Source organism: Gasterosteus aculeatus, chromosome 11 (assembly GCF_964276395.1).
Source record: "Gasterosteus aculeatus chromosome 11, fGasAcu3.hap1.1, whole genome shotgun sequence".
In the NCBI taxonomy this organism is placed as follows: Eukaryota; Metazoa; Chordata; class Actinopteri; order Perciformes; family Gasterosteidae; genus Gasterosteus; species Gasterosteus aculeatus.
This window is the reverse complement of record NC_135699.1, coordinates 16,524,488-16,537,847: the sequence shown is the minus strand read 5'-3', so window position 1 is coordinate 16,537,847 and position 13,360 is coordinate 16,524,488. Positions and strand designations below refer to the sequence as shown.

At 48.8% G+C, this 13,360-nt stretch overlaps 1 protein-coding gene across 2 annotated transcripts in view; it reads left to right on the top strand.

The window, feature by feature from the left end:
• LOC120828414 (protein kinase C beta type-like) overlaps window positions 1-12,808 on the top strand; it is a 54,349-nt gene extending 41,541 nt beyond the window's left edge. Inside the window, exon 17 of one of the 2 annotated variants that reach the window (XM_040191968.2) lies at window positions 9,501-12,808. In XM_040191968.2, the coding sequence (XP_040047902.2) occupies window positions 9,501-9,656 (156 nt within the window). In that variant the 3' untranslated portion in view covers window positions 9,657-12,808. Of the gene's footprint in view, window positions 1-2,198; window positions 4,666-9,500 lie in introns of those variants that run through there. The other variant, XM_078084100.1, reaches the window with a different exon arrangement.
• Window positions 12,809-13,360: the final 552 nt, after the last annotated feature.

Genomic DNA, 13,360 nt, shown 5'->3' with positions numbered 1-13,360 from the left:
CCTGAGTTTGATCCTAACCACTTGGAATGATGTCATCTTCTTTGAAGGCTCTCACACACACACACACACCTTGACGTGCACACGCGCTCGCACACAGCCTGAGGCCTCGCTGCTGCTGGAGAGTTTTCCTGAGAGGAGCTTTTTGTGCAGCTGTCTTGCGTGAGGTTGTGTGTGTGTGTGTGTGTGTGTGTGTGTGTGTGTGTGCGTGTTGTTGGAGGGCGCCGTTCGGACCCGCTGTCACACTGGAGGCGCGTCGCTCTGCACTGAGACCTCTGATGTGACGACTAACGCGTGTCTCCCCCCCGTCTCATCGCCTCTCCCTCCCCCCGTCTTTCTTCTCCCTTTCTGAGGAACAAATAAATGTTTGGATCGGGTTGTTTTTTTTTTTTGGAGAGGCTTAGTGTTTACCCAGCGTTAAAGTTTCGGTTGAGTTTAGCTTCTGAAGGTTGTTCTTTGATGCTTTTGGTGAACCGTGTGTGTGTGTGTGTGTGTGTGTGTGTGTGTGTGTGTGTGCGTGTCTGTGTGTAGCTGCTCCGTAGACTTCTGAATGTTCTTCGGGAACGTGATGCTGCTTGAACGATTGTTTATGATGAACTATCACCGGTCCAACTGTGGTCAGAAGTTCTTCCTTCTGAGGAGCCGTCGCTCCGTCCGACCGGCAGGCGGATGAAGGCGGTCCATCCCCTGGAGCTCCACCCTCCGGCCGCAATGATCACTGTTCACCTGTCCGTCCGTCTGTCGTGGAATCCACTCCTCCACCTTTCACCTGAGCGCTCCGTCCATCTGCCGCCCACCCATTTTCCCAACGCATTTTTATTTGTCCTCTCTTGTGTTCACGTTTTTTTTTGTCTCTCTTCCTGTCCGCGGGTCCTCGGTCTCAAACGGAAACCTGCCCCCGGGGGGGAATCTCAACAGGAAGCGTCCCGCCTCGACCGCGGCGCGTTAGAAGCGCGCAGGGCGCCAAAGCGACGCTTCTGAACTTCGAGGCGCTTATTTCCTTTCCGGTGGCGAATTCCTCCCACCTGGTTCCCCCCACACGGGTTAAAACCAACGCGGGCAATTAGCTGCAGATAGGATTTGACCCTGGTGTATTTCTCGTTGCACATATTTCCCCAAACTACAAACAATCTGGCTTGATTTCACTCGCGAGTTACAGAGACTTAATGAGTTTGTAGTTTTCCTCTGGGTGATGTTGTCAGAAGGCACCGAATCCTTGTTGTGTTAATTATGGAGATGCAGAGGGAGAGAAGGAAGATCTTCCCCGTGAGGCGCGCTGTCGGGAAAATCTAGTTTTCAAGTTAATAACTTGTTCCGAGTACTTAGACGGACGCGCGTCTCGTGGGTACGGAAGCTCTTCTCGGGCTCCCTGAGGTCCGAAGGAGGAAAGCGCGTGCGATGAAACCAACCAATGACTTCTTGCCAAATTGCTTTTTGAGAAAGTAAATTCTTCTTTCCGGTGTGAATTTCCTCCCGTTGTGTCGCTCTTCTGTAAACGCTCCAAGAGGCGGAAAGTGATCATTTATCTGCTGTCGCAGACGTCATCTCATTATGAGAGCATAATCATCACGGAGAGCGAAAATCTATAGTCTGATCCGGTTTATTATGTAACAATTGATCACAGCTGCAACATTTCGTAACATCTACGCGGCTTTCAGCCTTTTCTTCTCCCGCTGTTCAGAGGTTTCAATTAAATCTCAGTATTACAACGCGACAAATGAAACACCACGGAGAAGTTGTTATTATCTTACACCCGTGGAGGGGTGCGGTGGGGGGGGGAGGGTCTTTTTAAATGTTCCACGCTCCTTATTAAGAGCTTACAGCTTCATGCATAATCCGGTGTGGTGCGTCGCCGCAGGACGTTTGAGACTTCTGTGGCCTTTTTCTGTTTTAAAATTGGAGTTGAATATGTTTCAAATATTTGAAAAAATGAGGGCGAAAGCGCGCGTGCCCGAGGCGCGCTTGATTTACGCCTCCCTGGGGGGGGGGGACCAGCGAACGGAGGGTTGAGCTCGGCCGCCCCCCCCTCGTTTCGATATATTTGAAACCATGTTCAAGTGATGTCATCTCACACCCTGGTTCAACCCACCATTCCCCTTCTTTTGTTTTCCTCCATCCCCACTCCTCCCCCTTTCCAACCCACCCCTCCCTCTGCACTCCACCCCCTCCCCTCCCACCCCCACCCCCATCCTCCTCAACAGTGCGGACGGGACGCCGAGAACTTTGACCGTTTTTTCACTCGCCACCCGCCGGTGCTGACCCCTCCCGATGAGGAAGTGATTCAGAACCTGGACCAGGACGAGTTCCAGGGATTCTCCTTTATCAACCCAGAGTTCCCCGGAGCTGACGCTGCCCCCACTGCCGCCGAGCAGGCTTGATTTCAGCTCACGCACACCCCGATATCAACACCCCCCCCCCACACACACACACACACACACACACACACACACACACACGTATCGACTTTCCTGGAAATGATTTGTAACGTTACAGGAACCAAGAGGTCACGACGTAAACTGATACGCAGACACAGCGTGGGCCCGACGACGCACACGTGCCATGTTCACACTGCTGCAACCAGCGGGGGGGTTGTCTCGGCTGCACGCGGCCCAGAGGTTGCGGATTAGAACGAGGAAACGAATCCTGCATGCTAGAAGGTGCGATTCGCCGCCTGCGTTGCCCTCAGTGTGAACACAGCGTGTGCGTTGTCGCTTAGAACACGTCGTCAGAATAAATGGCGATCCTTAAAAAGTCCACGAGTCCACCCGCTCGTGAGGAAAAACACAGCAGCGTAATTCACCTGCCTCGGCATTCCATCCTATTACTTCCCCCTCCTACGATGGAAATTGTGATTTAAGTCTTTTCTTTTAACCCGTCCCTCGACTATTCCGGCGCATTCTGAGTGTGGCCTGTACTTCTGGTGTGCTTTTTATGAATGTGCAGTAATGCTGTTGTCTGCACGTTGATCCTTATCTTAGCTTGAACTGGAATGCTTCACTACTTGTGCATGAGTTTCTATATCAATCACAGCCCGGGACTTTGTCTCCCTGCAGCATTTCAGCATCTTACGTCTGCACCCCTCTGCTGTCGTGCTTTGATCAAAATATGCATTTAATGAATGATTTCACGCACTGAGACACAACGGATCGGACTTTCTTTGTGTCTCATTTGCTGTTCAGCACGGGGGGGGGGTCGCGATGGTAAAATGCTGGTGGGAAGTGTAGTCTTTATACAGGCTTTGGGTTAGTTAAAAAGACAATACTCCTTCTTATACTCTGTTCTGTTATCTAGTATATAAGCGATAAAAGAGACTAGCGGCTAGTTTCATGGAAGCATGATTCCGATACCTGTCGACGGCGTATGTGTGTGCACCTGTATGCCAGTGCTGGGTATGAAAATGCACGTTTTGCATTCTTGAATGGCGTGTCGATGCCCGCCTCCCCCGGCGCCTTGCTGCGGCCTTGCCTTTCCGCAACGTCTGTACGGTGGCGGTCTGCAACCCCCCTAGAAGCAAGGCAGTGTTGGTATCATCCACTTTACTTCCAGACAGCGGCTCCACCGGTGGCCCGGAGGGAAGAACCCGAAGGAGAGACGCGCCGTGTCTTAAGTGTCAATTCACAATTGGTGGAGAAATTAGAGAAATTAAGAGATCATATGAGTTTCGTTTCTGGAGCCTTGAAGTGATTTCAAACACGGGACCAACGTTGCCTGCGGCTCTCCTTCCGCTCGAGGTTCCTCGGCCACGTGGGGAAAGCATTTGAGGCTCAACTCGTTGTGATCGGTGTTTTTCAAGTAGCCTTCTGCATGCGCGGAGAAGGAGGAGCTCGTCCTCCTTCCGAAAGCGGGACAACGTGTGTGTGTGTGTGTGTGTTTTCTGTGTCTTGTTCTCCTCAGCGAGCAATACTCTTGTTGACAGCGGGGCAGAATTGGTACTGAAGCGGCCTTCAGAGGGATCGGCTTAGGAGTGTCACTCAGGGGAGGTATCGGTGGGCACATCTGTCCAGCTAAAGGAAGAGATGGTTGAAGAAACGAATGTGTCAGGGAGCCCGTGTACGCTCGTGTCCAGGTCTCCTACAGGGGCCTCATCGCTGATCTAAACACGTTCCCACTTGGACCGGGACGTTTGCGTTCGGCACCTCGTCTGAGAAGTAATTGGACATTTTGGTCACTTTGGCGACTTCAAACTTCTGAAAGTAGATGCAGCTGTTTTTATGACTCAACGGCCTACAGCCAAGTACGTGTCCATCCTCTGCCGGTGTTTGTTACAGTCAGTGTCTCCTGTATTATAACAGTTAGCTATCAATACTTATACATAAACATATGAAACTGTGTCAAATGTTGATATTTACACCACGTGGTCAGTATTGTAACGGACGAGAGGAGGAGTTTTACTGTTTTCATGATTCCTTCCTGCTGAAGGAGAAGCAAAATGAACTCTGCATGAAGAAAAGAAAATGCTTTTGTTTTAGCTTTTTATTATAAGATTTATACACATTTGACATATTAGGATAATTTCATATATTGTGTCTGCATTGCTTAAAAGGTGTGATCCAAGCTACTGTTGTGTGTGCTATATGGGAAAACAATATACAGCTTTCCATGTGCCAATATTTCTTTGTTTATTTGTTTTCCAGGAAAAACAGTCATATAATAAAGAATTTAAAGATGTTTTAGGCAATCTTTGCTGTTGTTTTTGTACGCATATTGTGATTGGGGGGGATAAGGAGGAAGGAGAAGGGAAGCAATCCCACAGGAGAGGACGAGGAGGTAGGAAGGGAGGGGATGAGGGAGCAGAGTGAGGCTCTGTGAAGCGCGGCGGCTGCAGTTGACGGGCTGTGCATATTTCATGGCTGCCGCTTATCATGAGAGTCTTCCCCTAAAGGGGGGAGTGGGGGGGACACGGCCCACATACACAGAGCCCCGCCGAGCCTCTAAGGCCCCTCGCGATCCACCGGAGTCCATCTGTGGTCCTGCACCTTCCACCACCCAGCTGCTGCTAAATCACATCACCAAGTGGAAAAAAACGGCGTCTTCAAGACACAAATCATCAGATATTTCTGAGAGCGCACGTCAAGTTCAAAATCATTTTGAGGATATAAAAAAAACAAAAAAAAACTTTAATGGAGTTAATCAAACGTGTGGAGCTGACCTTTAAGTTCTTGTACCAACAGGGTGAAGAGGGTTCTTTGTGGATTCCATTGCACACAAAGAGTTTTTAATGTTCGCTAATGTAGACGCCACACTTTTTTATAACCAAAAACCCAAATCAGTGTTTCTCTGATGTGTAAAGTCTGCGCACCGATTGGTTGAGACGATGGACACGCCCCTCGGCATCAAACAGGAAGCTGAAGCTAGTGGATGCTAGCTTACATTAGCATGAAGGTTGAGGGAAAACATGAAAAACACCCCAACCGACTGTTTGAAGCCTTATTTGTTTAATCCTATTTTGCCCCGTAAACAAACCGTATTTTGACGTGTTCTCGGCCAGCTGCAGCTTTCACACCGTATGGAAACTAAACTTTATTGTCCCAATGTACAGGTGTGACGTTAAAATTCAGACTTCATTTTGACTTCTTTGAGCAGATATTTGTTCCTGTTCCTGTTCGTTGAATGAATGAATTAGCTGATTAGCCGGCTGATTAGCAGGCGAGCTAAAAGGGCCCCATAATGCATCTGACCTGCTGTATTTTAATGCAGATGTTCCACAGCAGCATAAACCCCTGCGTGACAGTGAGTTCCGGCACACAAGCTGCCGGTAAAGTTTACCCCCCTCCCCCCGGAGTGGATGTAGGAGATCATTAATTCAAAATGTTGCGGCCCCCAAATTAAAGCCAGTGGCCCCCCCCGCACAAAGCAGCAGCCGGCGCTTATCGGCCCGAAACAGGTCAGCGTTCGATACCGCCTTTCATTCACCCTCCTCTCTCCTACGCCCTCCCTCCCCTCCCGGTTCTCCTCCGCATCCTCCGCTGACACGGGCTCGTCTCCCGCTAATCCTCTCGTTACTGAAAAGAGATGGGGGGGGGGGGGAGAGGGGGGTGTAAAGAGGCCGGGACTAAATTAAAGACCCGAGAGTCGTGTTTCTCTGTTTTAAAGCTGCCTCTGGAACGACGTTGGGAAGAAACAACTGTGTGTATTCTGAGCTCTGTATCGGCACATCTACACCGGGGGCCCCTGATATGGATCTCACCCCCTGTCCTTTGCTGCATGTCTCTCTCTCTCTTTCTCCGTCTCTCTGCCTCACAGCATTGAATGCAATTGAAGCGTGTTGAGATGGAGCTGGCCTACATGGCTGCCAGCTGTGTGTGTGTGTGTGTTTGGTAAATCGATGCATGCACGGTGCAGGCTGCATGCAAACACCGCGTGGATCCACATCCGTTGCGCGGGTCAGGGTGGGAAGGATTCTCCTGCAGGACGGGAGGAGGAGGAGGAGGAGGAGGAGGAGGAAGACCAGCCCGCCGTGTTCGAGCCGCAGCCGAAAGATGCCGCAACAGCAGAGCGGCGTCGACGGTGATCTTAACTGACACCGGCTCGGCCCCGCCCCCCTCGGTTACAGTTGCCATGGCTACCGTGTGCGATGAGGCTGATTCACCAGTCAAATGTTTTACTCATTTTTGTTGCCTTTCCATTCATGTGTTTTTTTTTTTGTTTAACCTTATTTATTAGACGTCGTGTTTAGAAAAGCTGCACGTTGCATAAATTCAATAAAACGTAGTTCAGCGTGAACGCTTTCACCCGCTCGAGGTGGTTTTAGTCTTTGTTGTAAATTCTGACTTGGGGGACATTTACCTCACATGTTTCTGCTGTTGTAAAGTAACATGCAGTTGCTTGTTTTTCCTCGTCATGCAACCTAAAGCCCGACCAATAAAACCAGCTGCATGACAATTCTAATGCGCCCATTTCGAACTAATTCCTAACCGTTCTGGCGGTTAGAATGGCGATCTTCCACCGGCCTGCTTCTTCCGCCTTGATGGGTGGCAGCCACGTGCAGCCTTCAGCACCAACTTCTCCTTCCCAAACCTGCATGTTCACTCCGACCAGAGTGTTATTCAACCGTTCCTCACCTCCAGCGTAGCTCCCATGGTTTGGAAAAGATGACACCAGGCCTCTCTTAAGACGAGGGCGCTTTTGGGGGGGGGTTGGATCTGTGGCCGTCTGAGGAGCTGTGTCCCTGTGGTCGGGTGGGCGTCCTCCCGAGAAGAAACGATGGGTTTGTGGTCCCTACGTTCTCCGCGGCCCTCCTGTCCCTCTCCAAAAGGCAGGAAGCCCTGTAGAGAAGCTGGATTCTCCTCTTCTTCGTCGTCTATGTCTCCCGTCCTCCCCCTCGTGCTGCGAGTTGTCGGACTGTGGCTTCAGCTGTTTGTGTTTGTCAAACGTCCATGCGGTTAGAGGCTCAGTCTCTTGACTCTGTGTATTTATGCTCATGGATTTTCTGCGACGGCCCCTCGTGTGCACGGTTTTCTCTGTGACCGCTGTACTTGCTCAGTGATGTGAATATTTATGTGCCGAGCTTTTATTTCCGTTGCTCTCTCTGTGCTGCTTTATCCTACTTTAACCCATCAATCTCTCTCTGGTTATATATTATTTATAATTGAAAATGTACTGCTTTCATTTAATGGCTTTAAGCATTTGTCCCACATTTCAGGATGAGTTTTTGCCTAATCTGCGTTTTTCTTTCATGTAATTCACGTTTGGCGTTGCCTGTTTGATTGTTTCACCCGGCTCTCCTCTTGTCTCAGATCACTCCTCTTAACCGCCCCGTTTAGTCTCACCTGTCCATCGCCAGCCGTGCATTCGCCACACCCGCTGCTCACCTGTTCCCCATTAGCCGTCCCTATTCATACCCACCCGGTCGCATGCTTTGGACATGAAGAATCTGGATACTCCCAGAGTAACATGGCCGTGTGTGTGAATACCATCTTTGCTTTGGTGTTTGCTCTCGTGCACGGAGCCCGGAAGCACAGTGGCGACGCCGGCTGCCATCTAACCCCCCCCCACCCCTCCCTCACTGACTTACACCCCTCCATGTTTAACACCCAGCTCGCTTTCTTTCCTCCTCTGTCCATCCTCCAACTGAGCATTAACGATGCCTCTGCCCCGGAGAAGCCCTCCACACACACTCACACACACACACACACACACACACACACACACACACACACACACACACATTTGCCTCACCTCCTACACAAAGTCACATCTGCTGTTGCCTCTGCACCGTCTTTGACTCTCCCTCCCAGTTTCCCCTTGAATCCATTCAACGTGTTTTTGTTTTAGCTCTGTGATATTACGTGTACGCACTTTGCTTCGTAGTTCCTTCCAGCGGAGGCATTCACACCGAAGTTATTTAAAGAAGTCCTTAAAATGGCATTTCAGTCTATTTGATGTGGTTCTTTAAAACCATCCGATCGGCGCAGTGAGGCCGCCGGATGTTCCTGGATAACAACGTGCAACGCTACTGATGCTGGATGGGAAGAAAGAGTACAAACGGATCCGCAGGTGAACAATTAGAAGAGCGGTCACGAGGGCGAACGCTGTATTCCTGCCGGTTTCACAACCATCTATTTTCCGTCTCGCTTTCATTCGTCATCGTTCGCACGCGTTGCACGTGTAGCATGTCATCACCAGCGAGCCGCCATCACAGACCAGACAGGAATAGCGTGCTGTGTTTTGCTGCTGTACTTATTTTCTGTGCAGACCACATGCCAGCAGCAGCTGAACGGCCGGACACAAATCACCGCCGTCCTATTTTTCCTGCATTGAAACCGCAGAAAAGTCACATTTCTGCGTGGATTCCCTCCGCTGCTGAGCTCCTCCGGGCGGCGGCGCCTACATCTTGTTCTTGTCGGGTGTGGCGTGTCTCCCGTAGTCTTGTACCTGTCACAGTGGACAAGGGGAGGCTCATTCTTGAGCTGTAGAAATATCCTGGCATTGTAGAGATAATGTTCAACCAAAAAAAAAAAGCCTTTGTGGTGAGACGGAGCTGGAGAGTTTAGGTGATCAGGGCAGAAGCAAAGGGAGGCAGCATAACACTCCATGTGCTACTTATTAGTATTCATTTTGAGCAAAGATTGGATTGACAACAACAATGTTGTGTGACAGAACCAATTAAATTAACTTCTGTTGAAATAATGACTCTGATTACTTCAAGGTTCCTTGTTTGCTGATGATTTCTGACGGGCAACATATGGACATTGGCGTTTTTTTAAATACTTGCAAAAGAGAATCTTAGTTAGGTTACAGCTCAAGCAGGTTAGCTTAGCTTAGCTTAGCAAAGAGGAGGTAATGGACTGTAAATAGCCACCGACCAGCACTTTTAGGAAGATCGCTGGAGAACTCTCGCGCTTTCATCCGGGTGATGTTCACTCTGTGTCTAACCGCGCTACTTTTTCTTCCTCTCCTTTTCCAATCCATCCCATTTGTCCTCCTCGCCAATTCTTCCTCGCGTCACACCTTTCTCTCCTCCATAATCTCATGACCCCCCCCCCCCCCGCCCACACCTGCAGAAGAACCGCCGGGACACCTGTAACTTTGACAAGGAGTTCACCAAGATGCCGGTGGACTTGACGCCGACTGACAAGCTGGTCATTATGAACATGGACGAGGACGACTTCCTCGGCTTCACCTACACCAACCCCGAATACGTGGCTCCTGGGAATTAACCCGGCCGATGGACTGTTGGACCATTAGTCTTTAAGAGCAGATAAGAAGGCAAACTAGCGCTAAAAGTCCACTTGTTGTGTCTCACGTCGAGCGGGTGTCTGCAGTCCTTGTGGAGCGATACCTCAGCACAAGAAAGCTATCACAACACACAGCGAGCAAAGTAGAGCAAAGCCCACCGGGCACCAGAGGTCTGCAGGTATCGTATCAATCGTGGCAAAGATGACCAAATGGGCTTTTTGTACAGGACCAAATATAATCTAGATTTGTGGGAAATTCTCAATTCTGAATGACTATAATTGACCATCTCAATACGCAATGATTTGAAACCACGGAGGCAGCTTGTGCTCACGCACGCTCCCTTATCTTCATCTTACGCCACAGTTTTATTAATTATACAATTTGGCTTGCCGCTGTGTTTATGCAGTGAGCTCAAATCCCACAGCCGACCTCACCTCGCTTGTTCAAAGTGTTGTGATGTGTTCTCTTGTGTCCCGCGGGTTTTAACTCCGTCCGCGCGGCATCTCAACATCTCAAACCCCGCCATGTAATGAGAGTAATTAATCACCCAATGTGACGTGACATGTTGAACAAATCCGAGCGGATGGCAGCGGCGGCGTCAGTGTGTCATTTGTCTGGTGCAGTTAAAACGGCTGCCGTTCACCAGGAGGAGCGTGTGGAACAGACACGTTCTATTCCTACTGTTCAGTCATAACTCTACGTTCCTTTTTTGTCTTAGCGTGTACATTCTAGTTGCTCCCCTCATAGAACTGTGCAGGAGATAGACTTCCTGGAGCAGACAGATGCCCCCCCCTCCCCCCCCCCCCGTGTTTAACTGGAGGCCCTTTAACGTGCACCACGAGCAGCGCCGCGAGCCCTCCTGTGCATTGACCTTTGCCCGCCCGTCCCGAGCGGCCCGTGAGTTGCGCTGCGACGACGCGCACTCCGGCTGTCTCGCCCCAACGAGCAAACTTCACCGCCCCGTCGACTCTATTCGTCTTTTTCCTCCCGTTCCCCCCCCCCCCGCGCGTCCGTGCCTCTCCTCCTCCTTGTGACGGGGCCTCGCTGGGAGCCCGGTGTGACGTGGGGGTCACGGGGATCAGCGTTGCGGCAGACGTCCGGTCCGGCGAATGAGAAGCGGCTCCGACGGCCCCCGAGAGGGCGATTTCACACACAGCAATAATGACTGCTTTTCTCAATTATTTATGTTGCACTCACTTCTCCTCAACCATCCGGGTGCGTTTGTGCGTTTGTGCGGTTTTTGTGTGCATGTTCTGACAAATGTCCAATATTGGAAGATGTGTGTGTGTGTGTGTGTGTGTGTTTATGTGGTTAATAAGGCTTCATTGGATAATGCCAATTATTTCAAATTCAGCTCAAATTCAACAAATCTGCCTTCCAGCTTCAAACCGCATTACATTGGCTGTAATGCCATCGAGCTCTGTGCACTGACCACACACACGCACGCACACACGCACGCACACACGTCTACACAGTCCGATCCGTGACTGAGGGTTGGAATTATTAGGTGAAGCGTAACAAGGCGGACGATGACTGTGAAATGTTCGCTCCTGGAGGCACACGAGACACATACTGTAGGTCCATTACACAGGCCTGGAACCCCCCCCCCCTCCCTTTAATTAGCAGTATCCTTGTGTGTATTATATAGAGTATTATATATACATGTGTTGTACATATAAACATGCAGGATCCTCCATGACACGCCGGAGCAGTCTAGATCTTTGTTCTTTGGTTTGGATGTTGCGTAACGTTGAATTTGTGTTGCCGTCATTTCTCAAGCGTAGAGCTGTGTGTCGCTCAGGTCAATGGTGTAAATATCTCTTAACGTTAATCACGCCTACTCTTAACATCTGCTGTAGGAGTCGTAGACCCTGAAGCATTCAATAGCACTAGACCGCTTTGTCACCTGTGAGTGAGTGTGTGTGTGTGTGTGTGTGTGAGGGAATAAAGGAACGTGTAACTTTGCATGCATGTTATTCAGACGTTTTAAGCACAGTGCAGTTTAATATAAGTCTTTAAGTCATGTAATAAATCTGCCTTTGCTCTGGTAAAGACGGGCGCTGTGAGAGCTCACAGGAAATGAGTCTCTGCTGCATCAAACCTTTTCCCCAAATATCCCACACAAGAACTATTAGGAAATATACTATGCATGCATGTGATGATCTCCCTCTTTCTCTTTCATTTCTTGCTCTATATGATGTGGATCTATCTTATATTAAGTGTTGATTGATGGACCGGTGTGTGATTATTACTTTATTAGGCATTAATAGGTATATGTTTACTTAATTTATGATAAAATGTCACGACATTGTAACCTGTTTATGTAATATGATACATTTGTCCTGCTTCATTTGTACATATATAAATATTTTTCAGATGTTTAGGGGTAATTCCATAATAACATCTACACACAGAGCGGTTTGTGTGTCCATGATCTCTATATCTATCCAGTCAACCTGTGTATCTCTGTATCTACAGATATAGATAGATATACCTGTTCCTGCAATGGAACACAGACAAACATTACAGCATTTAACATAAAACCAGCCGCTCCTTATCGAGATTCTGCAGGGTGGATCGGTAACGGCCTGAATGTTTCCAACTTGTCTTCCTTCCTTCACTCCTTTCTTTCTTCCCGACCTTTCCTGTGATCACGCTCCCCCCCCCCCCCTCCTCCATCCCTCCCACTCAGCTTCCTCATTGTCTTTCCCTTGCCTCATTTTCTTTCTCTTGACCTTTCCCCCTCTCCAGCGTCTCCGCCGCTCTCTTCTCTCTCCTCTTGCAGACGCATTTCCCACTTGTTTTTATTCTTCCTCTTCCACTCGTCTCTAATCCGTTCTTTGTCGTTCACCTCTCATTACCGCAGACTTGTCCTTTATATTTCTCCTCTTTTCTCTTGACATTGATACTTTTTAAATCTCCTCTTAAAATCATTTCTGCTTTGATTTCAGCCGGACTTACGAACTAAGGAACAAATAGTTAAACAATGACCGGAATATAATTCATACGTTCTGAGAACAGCAAAGATTGTGCAAAAGAAGAGTAAGAATGTGTTTTTGTCAGACGGTTTACTAATAAGAAAATTTGTATTGTGATGTGTTCAATTGTAGACTAATAAATCACGTTGAAAGATCGTCTATTTGTCTTGTTCCAAGTCAAACATTCATCTTATAGCGAGTTGCCTACAGAACAGTAACGCGTGTGAGTGCGCAGGTTTATTTAGTTACAACTAATCTGTAAGGAAGAACTACTCTGTGTACAACCTCTCAATGTAGTGCATTTGCACACATTAAATGAATTAAAAACAGGAAACAGCTGGTGCGAACTGACTCCTTTATTCGGGAATTTTCAGGACAAATTTATTTAACACCAAACCGGAAATAAAAAGTACTAAGCTTTTCCTACGTGCCTTCAATGGGTAACCTACTGATTAAACACAGTGCGTGTGTATGTGTGGTGCTAGAGGCACAGAGATTAACGGGGTACCTGTTGATGATGTGCTGTACGGACAGCAAAGGGAGAATTAATCTTTATTCCCTATTTATTACGCATCCTGTCACTTGACTGCCGTCGCACAAACACGCATCCCATAAGGCTGCATCTGCGTATGCAATTATGATAATGGTGATAATGAGCAGACGTCTTGTAATGACGGCATCAGTGTGATCCTGTGCCACAGAGTACA